General features: G+C 41.6%; 1 protein-coding gene across 6 annotated transcripts in view; it reads left to right on the top strand.

Annotated features, from left to right (window-relative positions):
• Nucleotides 1-16,363, top strand: part of SRRM4 (serine/arginine repetitive matrix 4) — a 590,829-nt gene that overhangs the window by 383,264 nt on the left and 191,202 nt on the right. For all 6 annotated transcript variants that reach the window (XM_047827801.1, XM_047827796.1, XM_047827800.1 and 3 more), the window contains one exon: nucleotides 4,186-4,307. In XM_047827801.1, coding sequence (XP_047683757.1) covers nucleotides 4,186-4,307 — 122 coding nt within the window. The remainder of the gene's footprint in view (nucleotides 1-4,185; nucleotides 4,308-16,363) is intronic.

Consider the following 16,363-nt stretch of genomic DNA (forward strand, 5'->3'; position numbering starts at 1 on the left):
GGTCTGTCTTTCATCCCCCTAATCATAGTGGACTCTGTTGATAGAAAGGCATAACTTTCTGAAAAAGAAGATTTAATATTCAAACAGAATTGTAATGCATTCTTCTGAAGGGCAGAAAAATGTGAAATAAATTCTGGCTTTCTTTTTATCTACCCCATCAGCAACTTGCATAAAGCTAAATTATCTATGTTTACACAACAGCCTTTATTAGCTTTTCTCTAGTTAATTTGTAGTGTATATCTCACCTCTGATTCTATATTTTTTGCCTCTCCTGATACACACTGAGTTTTCTCCTTGGTTTGTATATATACTCTAAATAATTTAAAATTCTTGATATGTGACTACTGGCCTTTAGGAAAACACAAATACATTTGCTGTAGCATGTGGATCCAAGAAATTCAGAATATTTGAAGACATCGATGACGAGTCTGTTAGTAGCATAACTTGAAATGTCAAAACTTATATCCAAAAAACTCAATGCCTGAATTCTTCCCTTATTTGTTATTGCTTCTACTTTTTCATTATAGAGTATGGGTTGTTATGGTGATGGGCAGCTGGGATGTTGAGAGGCTCTTGGAGAAAATATATTATCTATGTGAAATGATCCATTTCTAAGTCAGGTTAGGGATGGCAAATTGTCTCCTCCTGTGGTCCAATCAGTCAAGCGTCATAAGGTTAATAAAATATCTAAATGTTACTTGACTCACACAGCTTTGTCTTCTTTAAGGCTCTTGCTTAATAGGTCATAGCTATGAGAGGGGGAGGGTCCTTCAAATACACGGGGATTTACTAGGGGTTGGCAAACTATGGCCCACAAGCAAAACCCATCAACCATTTTTTTTTTTTGTAAATAAAATTTTATTGGAATACAACCATACCTGTTTGCATCATATCCAAAGTCGCTCTTATGCTATAACAGCAGAGTTGAGTAGACATGATAGAGACTGAAAACAGCCAGCAAAGCTTAAAATATTTACTGTCTGGCCCTATAAGAAAAAGTCTGCCAGGGGCACTTAGGTGCCTCAGTCAGTTAAGCCTCCAACTCTTGGTTTCTGCTCAGGTCATGATCTCCGATTCAAAGGTTCTAGCCCTGCATTGGGGTCCACAGCTGTCAGCGTGGAGCCTGCTTGGGATTCTCTCTCTGCCCCTCCCCTACTTGCACTGTCTCTGTCTCTTTCAGGATAAATAAATAAACTTAAAAAAAAAAAAAAAGAGGAAAAGTGTAAAAATCCCTGGTGGTGTCATGGCTATGAGAGAAGTAGGATCTTGTTACAACAGAAGTGTCATCCCCTTGACTAACTAGTTGGTTACACCTGTGTGTACCTGTGCCCTATCTTGGTCTCTCTCCTCATTTCTAAATATACACCTGTGGTAATACACCTGTGCCCTATCTTGGTCTGTCTTCTCATTTCTAAAATGCAGATATCTCTGTCCACAGCTGGCATCCTCCTCTAGGACAGGGGCCATCGTTCTTTGGCCTTTCTTTCCTTCCTCCATTCACTCCCAGAAGAGTGCCAGTGATATATGCAGCAGGAGCTGAACAAATGTTTGTTGAATGAATATGTGTCCAACATTATTATCTTGCAGAGTTGTCATAAGGCTCAAATGGGATAGGAGAGCACACAGTCTGAGAAACATAACATGCTCCAGCACAAGACGCTATTTTAGTCAGATCCATTTCTGGCCATAGAAACGTGGAATTAGCTCACTTGTTCTTGACATCAGCCTTTGTGTGCTGGATTCCCTTTGTTTCAGTTTGGTTCTTCCAGTTGCAAGAAACAGACGCCTTCAACTTACCTCAGAAAAACAGAGGTGTATCGTTAGGATAGCTGTGAACTATAATTAGAACCAGAAAGCTGTCAGGACTTGCGACTGCTTTAGGAACTAGTCTCTCCTATTCTTTCTCTCTCTCTTCGTCTCTCTATTCTCTGTAATCATCTGTTCAGTTCTCCTTTCTGTCTGTTGGCTGGTTTCCTCACACTCCATCTTTTCTGCTCATGCAGAAGTTTGGTTTTTTGACAGTTTGTCTTCTGTAGCTCAAAGTGTCTTTTCATCTTCTGATACTGTGCCATCTTGGTTTCCCAGCTTTATAACTGTCAACACCTCAGAACAGTCTGGTTGACCAAATGTATCTTTTCATCCCAGGTCATGGGGGCCATAAGTCATTGACCATATTTTGGATCCGTTGTTCTTGGGTCACATAGTGCACATGTGGCCCAATTATCTGGCAGGTGGGAGGAGGTCATTGAAGCGATGGGGATGTAGGGGCAGACACTAAATGACATCCCAAATGTGACCCTCTATGTGCTCTCCCTTCCTTTTATAGACTCTGCCTAATACTCAATTCTGTAAAATAACTTAATACTACCATTGTGGCACATGACTGGCAGCAATTAAAGATAGAAGGCCAATTTCATAAGCCTCCAGTTTGTTTACTAACATATGGATCATTGGAAAACCATGTTTTCAGATGTGGTGTCCCCACAATGTATGTCCTTGAGGTTTTCCTTCTGTGAGGCCTGTGAGGTTGGACCATTATGTAGAGATAAGGTAGGGATCCCACGGTTAGATGTCTGGACTCACTGGGAAGTGAGACAGAGAAACTGGGATCAAGGGGGACTTATATCAGGAAAACCTTTTGAGTTCTATTATTTACACAGAATCCCTGTCTTCATACCTGAAGCTAAATTGATTAGGATCTCTTCATTTACTTGAGGTTGAAGCCAAGCAAATAGACAAAAATAAAAATGGTTGTCTTAGAAAACCTCTCCTATTGGCTTCTTACCACCACCAAATCCATCATGAAGATTTGTTATCCTCATGATTCTACCCTATTATTTCTTTTCCTCCTCGCATTCACTAGTTATTGAATGCATTCGGGCTATTTTCCTTGGAAGAAGCCAGCTAATAAATGTGATAAATTACATGTGTAACTGGAGAGAGTTTGGAAGCCCAAATGAGGGCTTCCTCTTACCCTCACTGCTTTGTCTCCAGCCCCCAAATACAAGTTAGAGATCTTGGATTATAAGATGTTCAAATAGACTCAGGCTGATTTAAGCAGAAAACAAATTTAGTAGTAGGATATTGGATCATCGAATCAATGAGAAGGCTGGGGAACCCAGTTCAGAAAGGGAAAGGAGTGCTCTGGTATCTTGGCAGTGTGAAGTCAACAACATCCTTGAAAATGTGTCACTCTGGAGGAAGTGATGTCATCTACTTTGTCTCCTTATGACTCTACTCAAGATTCAAGGTCACAATAGGAAAGGGCCAATCTGCCACACTTGAGTCATATACCCTTGGGTGGGAGGTATCATTAAGACTACACACAATGAGTGAGAGGAAATTCTCCCAAAGGAAATTAAGGAGATGTTACTAAAGCTACAGGGAATGGATCCTAGGTTACCAAAAGCCAACAAATGTCCTTTACTGCAAAGCAGAGACTATGACAGTAGGGATCTCAAGGAAAAAAAAAATGGAGGAGTGGAGGACCCTTTGGGTAGAAGGCTGCCTCATTCAGATCACATCTTATCAGAATCAGATTGTATTTTGTCAGACACTTCACACATTGTGAGAATGAAGTGGTGTTCTTTGCTTCTAAGACAGTTTCTGTTCACTGAAGCCAGACCAGCATGTAATCAGAGCAGATAGACATCTACAAGCTGTGATTTGATGAGTTCTTGGAAGCCTCCCTTCCCAACACTATCCCTTTAGCCCCCAGCCACTTCTTGATGCCTGGAATCACACCGTGCTTCAGCTATCTCTTTGGATTCAGTATTGCTATCTCCATCCCCCCTATTCAACTGGCAAATGGCTCTAGAAAGGACAGCATTGTGAATCCTTAACATCTAATACTGAACAATTTTTTTGCTCATTTACATTAAATCAATTCAAGACAACAAACGCTGAACACCTATTGTATAACAGAAACTATGCTGTATGCTAGCTTAGCATGATAAACAAGATAGAAGCAATCTCTAAACTCATGGACCTTATAGAACAGCAGGAAAGGCAGGTTCATTACAATTAAATAATGACAAAGTGATTTTGAGAGCAATAAGGCCCTGGGGGAAGAGGGAGAAATAGGGATGAGACAAGGAGGGTGAGGGAAGAAAAGGTGAGCTCTGTGACTTTTTTGGAGTGTGGGACAGTTCTTCCAGGACACATCTTCTGTTGTTGGCTCTCCAGGTCACATGGGCTGCTTTTTGCCTTTCCCTTCCGTCAGAGCTGAGTGCAAGGGTCCTGACAGAGAGTGCAGACCTGAGACCTTCAATGAATGCTTCTGGAAGATGCATGTGCTTGAAGACAAGGTAAGGAAATCTGTGGTCTGTCGTGAGGCCACCAACCAGCACAGGGTGAGATGGCCCAGGCTGCTTCATCCAGCTGTTTGCTCCATATATTACAATAAAATATCATGTGAGTATTCTTTGTCTTTCTGCCACATCATCAGTTCTCATTACTTTGTCATCTAAACATTTTTGCATGAATATCAGCTGAGTTTTGGGGCGAGTGGCTTCAAAGAATGAATCTGTCAAGGCTATGATATATGATTTTAAGTCTTTTATTGCCTGCAATTTTTGTTTTTTATTTTAAGGGGTCTGTTTCCCCTTTTTATATTCCTCCAAGTATGAGGCTAATGTGGTTACAATAACGAAATTAGCTCATCACTTACTAACTGTTAATTTAATTTTTAATTGTCCATTAAATCAGGCACTGGGCTGTTTATATTTTAATTTTTAATGTCAGAGAGTTAAATTGCTTTCCAAATGAAGGTTAACAAGGGAGGGCTTTTCCTGACTCTGGAAACACGCGAAATCATGTGGAATCATAAACACGATGCTGCTATTAGGAATATGGACAAAGCCTGAAGAATTAAGATAATCATAAGTATTTATTGGGTACTCGCTATGTGCTAGACTCTGTGCTAAGTGCGTTAGATGCATTATCTCATTGGTTCCATAAAAAGTCTGCTGTAGTTCTGTTCTTACTACCATTTTATATATGGCAAAGCTGAGGCTCAGAGAGGGCAAGACATGAGCTTAAGGCTTCACAGCTCATAATTGGATGACCCAGGATGGAACCAAAGTCTCTCTAGCTGCACTTCTAGCACTCTGAGCTGAAATGCTACACTGCCCTGTTCAAGGAAGTAATAGGGAAAGACATGAGAATAGAAAGACAGTATAGTATAATGAGAAGGGTCCGGCTGTGGAGAGACACTAACAGATTCCCCAAAATTAAGATTCAGATATCTTGGGCAGGGTGATCTAACAGGTCCCTTTAGGCTATTGCATTCTCAGATTCTGTGACATTTCACCTGCAGCTATGTGCTATTAGTAGCTGAGGTTCTCATGGCCAGAGAGCTATTGGAGCTATGGGCATTCCTTCTGCCAAAAACACAGAGAGGTCAGAGTGATGCCCCCTCTTGGGGCCATTCTGTTTTCTTTGTAAACAAGAAAGAATAGCAGAACATGGCATCTTGTGTCTTAACTATTTGGACAAACAGCGTTCTGTAGGGGTGTGTGTGTGTGTGTGTGTGTGTGTGCGCGCGCTCGCACGCACATATGCATGTATGTGTGTGAGTGCATGCATGCATGTGCTTGTGTGAGTGTGAATGCATGTACTTGTGTGTGCCAAGTATATGAGTGTGTATGCATGTTCTTGTGTGTGCATGTGTGTGCATGTGCACTTGTATGTGCATGTGTGCGTGTATGCATGGTCGTGTGTGTGTGTATATATGTGTGTGTGTATTGTTCAGTGGTAACTAAGGAGTCTGGAAAGCCAGGAGGAATATACCAGAGAAGAAAGAGCCAGAGGGACAAAAGCCACAGCAGTTGCAGAAATTACTTATTTTGAGAGTATCTTTAAACATCCCTACCAAGAGCAACACTTCAGGCTCTCCTCAGCTAACCCCTAACTTGAGATAAGCTGATGGATAACTGAGAACCAAATAGCTCCTTCATTCCTTCCTTCTTACTTTTTCCCTCCCTCTCACCCTCTCTCCCTTCCTCCCTGGCTCCCCCTACACTTCCTTCCTTCCCTTTGTCTGACAAATACTCACTAGAATTCTCTGATTCAGACACCGCACTAGGTGCTGTGAAGACAGTACTGCATAGAGTGGCTCCCTTTCTTGCATATTGAGAATTCACAGTCTAGAAGTTTCCCAGGGGCATAGAATATGGGAAAAGGGTATTGCATTCAACCTTTACCTCGGGGGGGGGGGGGAAGGTGGGATCTTCCCCCTCTCATTTTGAGTGGAGTCAAACTGGAAGAGAAACTATGCCATTTTCAGAGACAATCAATTTCAATTTCTGCTGAGGTCTGATTCTTCCATGACCCCTGGAAGCATTGTGGCATAGACTTAGAGTATGGACTCTGGAGGCAGACTTCTGGGGTCCAAATCCCGCCTTCTCTATGTCTGGCTTCTAGACCTGCGACAAGTTACTTAACCCCTTTGGGCCTCAGTTTCCTCATCTGTAAAATGGGGATAATAAGAACTTCTACTCCAGGGAGTTGTTGCCAGCGTTAAATAATACTTACAAAGTACTTAGAAAGGTGTCTGGTCCATACTAAATGCCGGATAAAGGTTTGTTAAGTAGATGAAACTTCCACTGCATGTCCCTACGTAGCTCCTGGACTAATAACCTGGCCAAGACTCAGCTGATTTCCTCTGGGGCTTTGTTGTATGTGATCCTGGGGCTCTAATGGTAAGATAGCAGGACATCGACACGGACTTAAACCTTTCTCTCTTCCCCCCTCATGAGCAGACTCCAGGCACCACCAACCTTTACTTTGTCTCAGGAGAGCCCAAGGACATTTGTTTTGTAGAATTCTTGGAAACCTTGCTAGGTAGTCAGGTTGCCTGGGTGACATGGGCACTTTCTTTGTATGTTTGATACCTGTGGCCCAGATTTTAGCCCCTGAGAATAAAATGTTTATGTGTTGAACTGTGCCCCTAAGGAGCAAGTTGTGTATGTGTAGAATGTACATGTTTAGGAATACCTGGGTCCCTAGATGTCCCTCTCTTTCCTAAGAAGAATATGAGACAAGACCCCAAAGAACAAAAAGCCTAAGTAAAGCTAACATTCTGATCCTGGCCCCCAGAGCACTGCCAGACCCATCCAAGAGCTTCTGAAAACAATTGAGTTCTAAAAGGAAACAAGAGGAACAGTCAATGGGGCTTGGTGATACTGGCTAAATTCCCACTGTGATTAAATTTCATATTTTACCCTGGGCTGGGATGGTTTCCAGAGACCAGTTTATGAAAACAGCTATATTGAGCCAGCTCTGTTTTCCTAAATAACTATGAAATTTAGAGCCCTTTTCTGAATTGGCAGGGTCTCAGAGAGGAAAGGGCTCTCATCAGTGAAAGACACACCAGCTTGGAGTCTGGTAATACCCAATTTCCCAGATTACTCTAGGAGATATGCAAAAGCAGACATTGTTCTTAACCAGAATAATCTAGCAGAGTGACATGGTTTGGGGGATGAGACATCCTGAATTTTAGTCCTGGATCTGCTACTTATTAGTTGGTTACCTTTAGAAAAATCACCAATCTTTTTAAGCCTTAGATCCTTCATCTGTAAAATGGGTGTGTTAGTCAGTTGTTAGTTATTCTGCAGTAACAAATAGTCCCCCAAATCTTGGCAGCTTACGGCAACAGAGATTTATTTCTCATGTTTCAGCTGTGGTTAACTCTCAACTATGGTTCTATGGATCATCCCCATGTAGAGTCTTCATTTCAAGATCTAAAATAAAGAAGCATCCACTTTCCTATGGATGCATATGGGTTAAGGAGTGATGGTAGAGTCATGCAATGTCTCTTTCACTCAGATGTCCCCTATCTTCACTTTTGCTCACATTCCATTTGCCATGGGGGCAGGGATATTATACTTCTCCCACAGAGAGGCAGTGCAAATCACATGTTGGCTAACAGGGTCGTATAACCCTCTTACAGGCAGGACAACAAATAATTTGGTATATTGTACCTACCATAATGAGATAATAATACTCTCTTCTTCACAGGATAGTTATGTAGCCCAAATGAAATCATACACATGAAAGTTTATTACAAACTATTAAGTTCTGTGTTCATGCTAATTATTACCCTTTAATGCCAAATTCTCTATGGGTCTCATAGAGGTTGAATGGAGACATATTTTGTGCATTTCTGTATTTATTTAGAAATCTGTTTGTCTTCAAATATATTCCCCATGTTCTTTGAGGACTATCTTGGTGATTTCAATATCAACTTCTCTCCATCCAGCCCTTCTTATAGAACCATAGAATTCAAAGAGTTTAGTTAGTTTTACATGCACATAAATGTCTGGCCCAGTATTTTGGAAACTTGTGATAAAGAATTGTGGCATTACCTGGCTTTGTGTCACTAAGAATGACAGATTCTCCTGAATGGAGCTGGGCTTTGTCAGATGAGATATGACCCTTCATTGTCAACTACTCATTGATTGACTCTATTCTTACTGCTGGAGAAGACATTTACAGAATCACGTCAGAGACTGGAAAAAATCTCCATGGACAATTGATTAGGAAACTGGAGATTTGGAATCTTGAGAAGGGGATTAAGAAACGTGAAAATGCCAGGAAAAAGCTCATTCAGACTTAGAAGAAGCCTTCACTAGTTAACTTATTCAATAAAGTATATTGAGTGCCTATTCTGTGCTAGGCACTTGGTATTCAAATAATTTGCTCATTCATTTATCATTTTATTTGATAAATATTTATTGGACATCTACTACACTTGACACACTGTTTTAGGCACTGGGAATCTATCAGTGAACAGAACACTCAAAATTCCTTGTCATTAGGGAGCTTATCTTTTAGAGATGGGGGGACCACTCAGGAGACACACAACAAATAAAAAAGCAAGTGAAATAGATGATATAATGGCACAAAATTAAGAAAATAAGTAAAGAATATAGTAAGTATTGAAGATAGGGATATTTTAAACAGGGTATCTTGGAAGGTCTGACTGAAATAGTGACATTTGAGAAAAGGCTTTAAGGAGGGTGAGGGAGCAAGACTTGTAGAAGAACGAGCCATGCAGAGGGAATAGTGTGGGCTCTGTAAGGCAGGAGCATGCCTGGTGTGTTTGAGAGACTGCAAGAAGGCCACTGCGGGCTGGTGGGGCATGAGCTGGGAGGATAATAATGAAAGATGATGTCAGGTAGGAAAAGGGGCCAGATCATGTAGAGTCTTGTAGACCATTGTAAGCATTTGAACTTTTTTCTGGGTGAAAGAGAAACTCAACTGAAGGTTTTTAAGCAGAGGACCAAGAACTGAATGACAGTTTTTTCAAGGTTCATTGTGACTGTGCTCTTGACAACGGACTGTGTCTTAACTACCTAAAAGATAGTTAGGACAGAATCAAGAGAGACCTGGTGGAAGGCCAATGCAACAATGTAAGTGAGAAGTAGTGGGGGCTCAGAGCAAGCCAATATGTGGTAGTGATAACAGGTGGTTGGATTTAGAATATATTGGTATATATATTTTTTATTATTTTTTTTATATTTGTATATTTTAAAGGTAGAGCTGACAATATTTGCATGTAAATTAGATAGAAAGAAGAAAACAGGGCCCTTGCTCTCGTGGGGTAACAGACACCAAGCAAACGATTACAGGGCAGATAGAGATGTGGTGGTAGGGGTACACACAAGTCCTTCTTGGGTACCTGGCATAGAAGTAATGAGATATCTTACCTGAATTTTACAGGATGGGTGAGATTTTTTTCCAAGAGAAGAAGAGGCTCTAAAAATGGTACATTGAGATAGAAGCCATCCAATGTTGGTGGAATGCAAATTGTGAAGAGTGGTGAGAGATGAGACTAGAAGATTGTAAGGAGCCAAGCTTTGGAGGGCTTATAGGCTAACTTGAGGAAGTGGAGCTCCCCCCTCCCATCACTTTTTTTCAGGTGATATGCCTTGGTTTCCACAACAAGTGACATTGTCAGATTTGGGCTCCTCCGTGCAGGGTCCTCCATGCATTGGAGGTGGAGGCAGACTTGGAGGCAGGCATGCAAGTTAGGTGGGTCTGAAAGTTGGGTGGGAACATGGTAGATAAGCCATGATTCAAGGAAGCAGAATTAGGTTGACAGACTCTGACCTCTCAATCACAGTCACAGTCCTGAGGAGCATGACAATAATGAAGCATTGCTCCAAAGATTGTACCTACTGGTTGTACCACTTCCTTCCATGTGGTATAGGCTTCCTGCCCTTTTCTAGAACCTGCAGGGAGACTTTTTAGCATTCAGGTAAATGCTGGAGAAAAATGACCATTTTGGAGGGCAAGGGACAGAAATCCAATTTAAGCTACAAAAGCATGTAGCATAGAAGGATACTGGGGCAGCCCTAGATTCATGTTTTCTGCTCGTTACTCAACAGTATGAAAAAAAATCCAACTTTCTTCCAATATATATTTTTTTAAACAATCACATATTTCTTTTTTTTAATTTTTTAATGTTTATTATTTATTTTTGGGAGACAGAAAGAGAGACAGAGTGCAAGCAGGGGAGGGGCAGAGAGAGAGGGAGACACAGAATCTGAAGCAGGCTCCAGAACCCACAAACCATAAGATCACGACCTGAACCGCAGGCCACTTAACTGAGCCACCCAGGCACCCCCAAATATATCTTTATAAAAAGATAAGCTACAATTGGCTGTGTCTGGGTCACATGACCACCCCTAGGCCAATCACACTGAACAGGATAATATAGAACCTGATTGGCTCAGCTTGGGTCATATAATAATAACCCCTGTGCACCTGGAGGAAGTGGTTGAGGAACTTTATTGGACAGACACAAAGCAACAGTGTTCATAGTCCATTCTCTTGTGCAGAACACTCTCTGGAGAGGTGTTGGAGAAGAAGTGGCTTGCAGGTCTGGAGTCCAACCTAGCTCCAGCGTTCTGCAACTCTATCTCTTGCCTGACCCTGCAGGCTGCATTTGAATCACATAGCTATCATTTGCTTCCAAATTAAGCCATGCACTCTCAAACTGAAGAATTGTCTTAGGTAGTTCTCAATGCCAGGATAACCTGCCCTTCTCAAACTTGGCCTCTTCCCAAACTCAATACAAACGTTTCTTCCTCCGTGTAGTGTTTCTGTCATGACCAAGGGAGAATGAATGATCCAGTCTGTGTGCCTGTGGCAGTTTTTTCGTACCTCTGCTATAATGTCTAGAATATTCCCTTGTACCCAGCTGCTTACTGTCTGCCTCAGATCTTTGCTTCCCAGACCATGATCTTCTGGAAGACAATGACTAGATCTCATTCATCTTTGTATCCAAGTTCCATGAACAGTAACAGGAACATGATAGATATTCAAAAATGGTAGCTCAAAATGGAGATTTCTTTTTCCTCTGGCGAGACTGAGTTTGTATAAAATCAGCATTTCTTTTCTTTTTTAAAAAAAATTTAAATTCAAATTAGTTAACATAGAGTGTAGTATTGGTATCAGGAGTGGGATTTAGTGATCCTTACATATAACACCCAGTGCTCATCCCAACAAGTGCCCTCCTTAATGCCCATCACTCATTTAGCCCATCCCCCCACCCACCTCCCCTCCAGCAACCCTCAGTTTATTCTCTGTATTAAGAGTCTCTTATGGTTTGCCTCCCTGTTTTATCTTGTTTTATTTTTCCTTCCTTCCCCCTATGTTCATCTGTTTTGTTTCTTTAAAAAAAAATTTAAAGTTTATTTATTCTTGAGAGAGAGACAGAGAGAGCCAGTTGAGAGGGGCAGAGAGAGAGGGAGAGGGAGAGAATCCCAAGCAGGCTCTGCACTGACAACAAGGAGCCCGTTGTGGGGCTCGAACCCATTGTGTGATCAACCGAGCTGAAACCAAATCAGTCGCTTAACCAACTGAGCCACCCAAGCACCCCATCTGTTTTTTTTTCTTAAATTCCACATATGAGTGAAATCATATATTTGTCTTTCTATGACTGTAAAGTCAGCATTCCTTAAAGAATACTAGCCCAGTAAGGTGAAATGCTAAATATTCAGAGTAGATATGTAGTCTTTGTCTTCATGACAACTCTTCTTTTGGGGAAATGCCTTTCCCCCTCTCCCATGCTTAGTTTATTTTCAGAGCCTACTTCATACCCCAGGACACTGAAATTGAATTGGACATGGGTCCATGATCCAAAAAGGGTAAATTGTGGAAAAAATTATTTCCTTCTGTATCATAGATTGTCAGCTTGAGACTTCCATGGAGCAATATCACTGTCCAATGCAAAAGCCAAGAGATGTTCAAATACATGAGAAGAAAATACAGGGGAAAGAAAAGGTGAAAGAGGGACTGAAGAGAGGAAGCAGGGGGAGAGAGAGATAGAGATAAAGAGAGAGAGGGAGAAGAGAGGGAGAGAAAAAGAGACTGGTTGATTGATTAGATGGCATAATTTGAACCCCTGGATCCAGTTATCCTAAAGTATATACAATCCTAGGATTTAGAGTTATATGAACCAATGCAATCTTTTTCATTTAAACTAGATTTAGTTGGGCTTCTCCCATTTGCAGCCAAAAATTGCAGCCAAGATTAATACAGTATTATATTTGCCTCTTAGAGAGACAGAAATCCTACTGGAACATAAAAGACTCTGACAAGTCTTGTAGGAAAGAAATCTGTCTCACTTTGTAGCTGTTTTTTTTTAAGTTTACTTATTTTGAGAGAGAGAGTGCAAGCTGGGGAGGGGCAGAGAAAGAGGGAGAGAGAGAATCCCAAGCAGTCTCCATGCTGCCAGGGCAGAGCCAGATGCAGGGCTCGATCTCACAAACTGTGAGATCATGACCTGAGTTGAAATTGTGAGCCAGACACTCAACTGACTGAGCCACCCAGGTGCCCCTGTTTCAGTTTGTTTAACCAAGTCTCTCCCAAACGTATTTGATCACCAATGCCTTTTGTCTAGTAGCAAGTATTAATATTTGTAAGCCTACTGTTTCTACACTTTGTGAAATATGGGACTGAAACATTTGCTAATTAGGCTAAGAGAGCATACATTTAATAAGAGAAAATGAAGGTAATTAGTGTGCACAAGGATCAGATCCATGACTTGGGTCAACATAATGGGGAGAGGGCTAATACACTGAGTTAGGGGAATTCTCTGGCTCCAGAAGACTTTGCAGCACTTTAGTTAATAATACTAGCAGTAGAGTAATAGTATTAATTCTACTACTACTAGTAATTAAGATGATTGATATTGATCATGCACTTACTGTGTGCCAGGAACAGTGCAAAAGCTCAGAGAAGTTGAATAACTTTTCCAAGGTGACAAAGCGGGGAGGTGGAGGGATCAATATTTGAACCCAGGTCTGGCTGACATGGAGACCCAGGCTCTTTGCCACTAAATGTTCATCCTTGAAAACTTGAAAATAAATCATCTAACTAGATGTATTGCATATTTAAAAAAAAATTTAATGTTTATTTATTTTTGAGTGAGAGACAGAGTGCCAGTGGGGGAGGGGCAGAGAGAGGGAGACACAGAATCTGAAGCAGGCTCCAGGCTCCAAGCTGTCCACACAGAGCCTGATATGGGGCTCAAACCCACAAACCACAAAATCATGACCTGAGCCAAAGTCGGACACTTAACTCACTGAGCCACCCAGGCACCCCGATGCACTAGACATTTCTGATAACTACTGGCACATTTACATTTCACCAAGGAATCCAGTCAAAGAACCTCCTTGTGTTTTCACAAGCCTGTTTTCTGGTACACCCTAGCTGAAGCCACTCATGTGAATTGTAAATACATGCTAATATCATTATATTGTCATTTGTCTCAGCGCTCCTTTAATGGGCCCAGTGTTTTTAGCTCCACAGAGGTACAGTGCAGAATAGAAATTTTGAAAAACAAATCCAGGACCATCTGCATGCTGCTGTTTGGGGACTGTGATTGTGATGTCAGCACAAGAGAAAGAAGGTGTCTGTAGGTGGATGCTGGCCATTTTGCCCCAACGTGCGACAACTCTGAAGGACCATTCTAGCTTCAGAGCACCCCACAGGATTAGCCATGGCCATCTTGGGGGATGCCTTACCCCATCCTGCTTTCTCTTCCTTCCTTCCCCAGGTGTTGATCCCAACAGTGCCCCTAATAAGTCTCTTGCACACTAAAGTCTGTCTCAGAGGTGGCTTCATTTTAAATATTCATATTTAAATGTGCATTTTAAATATTATCAACTTTTCTGGGGCGCCTGGGTGGCTCAGTCGGTTGAGCGGCCGGCTTTGGCTCAGGTCACGATCTCGCGGTCTGTGAGTTCGAGCCCCGCGTCGGGCTCTGTGCTGACAGCTCAGAGTCTGGAGCCTGTTTCGGATTCTGTGTCTCCCTTTCTCTGACCCTCCCCCGTTCGTGCTCTGTCTCTCTCTGTCTCAAAAATAAATAAACGTTAAAAAGAAAAAATAAAATAAATATTATCAACTTTTCAAATTCAGACCTTCAATCTCCCCTAGAAAGTCTTGCCTGACTCCCTTACACCATCATATATCCCTCTCTGCTCCCTTGAGTCCTCGTATATAACTCAATTAGAGCATGCATCACATTGCACTGGATTAGTTACTTTTGTGTTTATCTTTCACTAGACTATGGGCAGCTTAAGTGTTTTATTTGTATTTGTTCCTCCAACCCCATTCATAGCTCAGGGTCTGGCACAGAATAGTTTCATAGTAAATGTTTGCTAGAGGATTCCGACCTCTTAAACTTTATAAATGCTTTAATAGAAGTATTTTTTTGTTTTGTTTTTTAGATGACTGAAACCAGCTTGAGGGGATACAAAAATATATTCACACACAGCAATTAAAAATTTCAGTGAAAATAACTTTAAGAACATCTGGATCAAGAGGTCCAAGTGATGGGTGTCTGGGTGGCTCAGTCAGTTAAGTGTCCAACTCTTGATCTTGGCTCAGGCCACGATCTCATAGTTCATGAGATTGAGCCCCATGTAGGGCTCTGTGCCGACAGCACAGAGCCTATTTGGGATTCTCTCTCTCTCTCTCTCTCTCTCTCTCTCTCTCTCTCTCTCTGTCTCTCTCTGCCCCTCTCCTGCTCACATTCTTTCTCTCTCTCTCAAAATAAATAAATCAACTTAAAAAAAAAAAAGCGGTCCAAGTGAATGATATATACTCAGTTTTTCCATCTCTCGGCCTGTTTTGCCCTCTTTTGTCTTCTTTCTCAGCTGGGCTCTCTGGAATGGCAGCTCTGAGCATACATCCCATTAAATAAACAAACCCAAGGGAAAAAGAATGAATATCTCTTGATCCCAGTAAAAACCCAGAGCTGAAATCTCACTGGACCAGCCTGGGTCATGTGCCCATGTGTGAACCAATCATTGTGGCTAGCAGACTGACTCCACTCGGGTTTTTTGCTCATCCTTGGAAGGCAGAGGGTGTCAGTCCTACCAGAATCCACAGCCTGAGGATGGGAGAGGGGTGGATAACCAAGGTAAATTACTGGTGTTTTTATCAGAAGAAGGGGGATGGATCAGGTCAGGCCAAACAAAAGATGTCCACATTGCATGTTAGGATTCTATGTTGGGGATGTTAGCAAAGACAAGAGGAGTATAACCCACTGAGGAAAAATGCTGTAGCAAACAGCAGATCCTAGAAGCCAGGTAAATGAGAGTGACTCTTCACTTTATACAGTTAATCAGGAAGCTTCCCCCTTCTTCCTTTGGTATAGTACCCTATTACATTTTAGTGTTTTCCCCCAGATTATCAGATGCACACCTGTATATGAAGCCATGTATGCCTTTGCCATGAGAAAGTATGCAAAGTCTGGTTTATCTGACAGGCTAACCTGGAGACATGCAAAACCCCCACCATCCCAGAGGGATGCAGGATAAGTGTCCATCAAAACAGGTTATTTGTGAGATTAATCAGGAAGATTTCTGTGATGGGAATTTGGGAACACTGAACTCAAAAATTTCCAATGGGTGTCTTTCCTGCAAGACTTCTCAGAGACTTTAATGTGCTAATGATCATTGAGATTTTCCATGAGGGGGAACAGATGACAGAATTTCCTGACTCTTCCACATGGAACCATTTTTGGGATGGGCATATCACAAGGCTAGTGTTACAGAGAAAACATTTCGGATTGGCTCCACAATACCATCTTTCAAAAACATTTGCAAAATTCTAATAATGGAATTTGATTGTTACATAGTCAGAGCTGTCAAACATGAAATGGATTCGTATGTTTATGGGGCAGACCATTGAACATAGGTTTAGCTATTAAACAGCTTCTCTATTTTAAAAGGAATTTCACTGGGTTCTTGCAGACATAAACATCACCTCAGAAGGTCATGAATCCCTTTTCCCCACCAGATTCTTTAACCAAGAACATGACATTAAATCCCTTTGCTATCACACC

This window comes from Prionailurus viverrinus, chromosome D3 (assembly GCF_022837055.1).
Source record: "Prionailurus viverrinus isolate Anna chromosome D3, UM_Priviv_1.0, whole genome shotgun sequence".
Classification (NCBI taxonomy): Eukaryota; Metazoa; Chordata; class Mammalia; order Carnivora; family Felidae; genus Prionailurus; species Prionailurus viverrinus.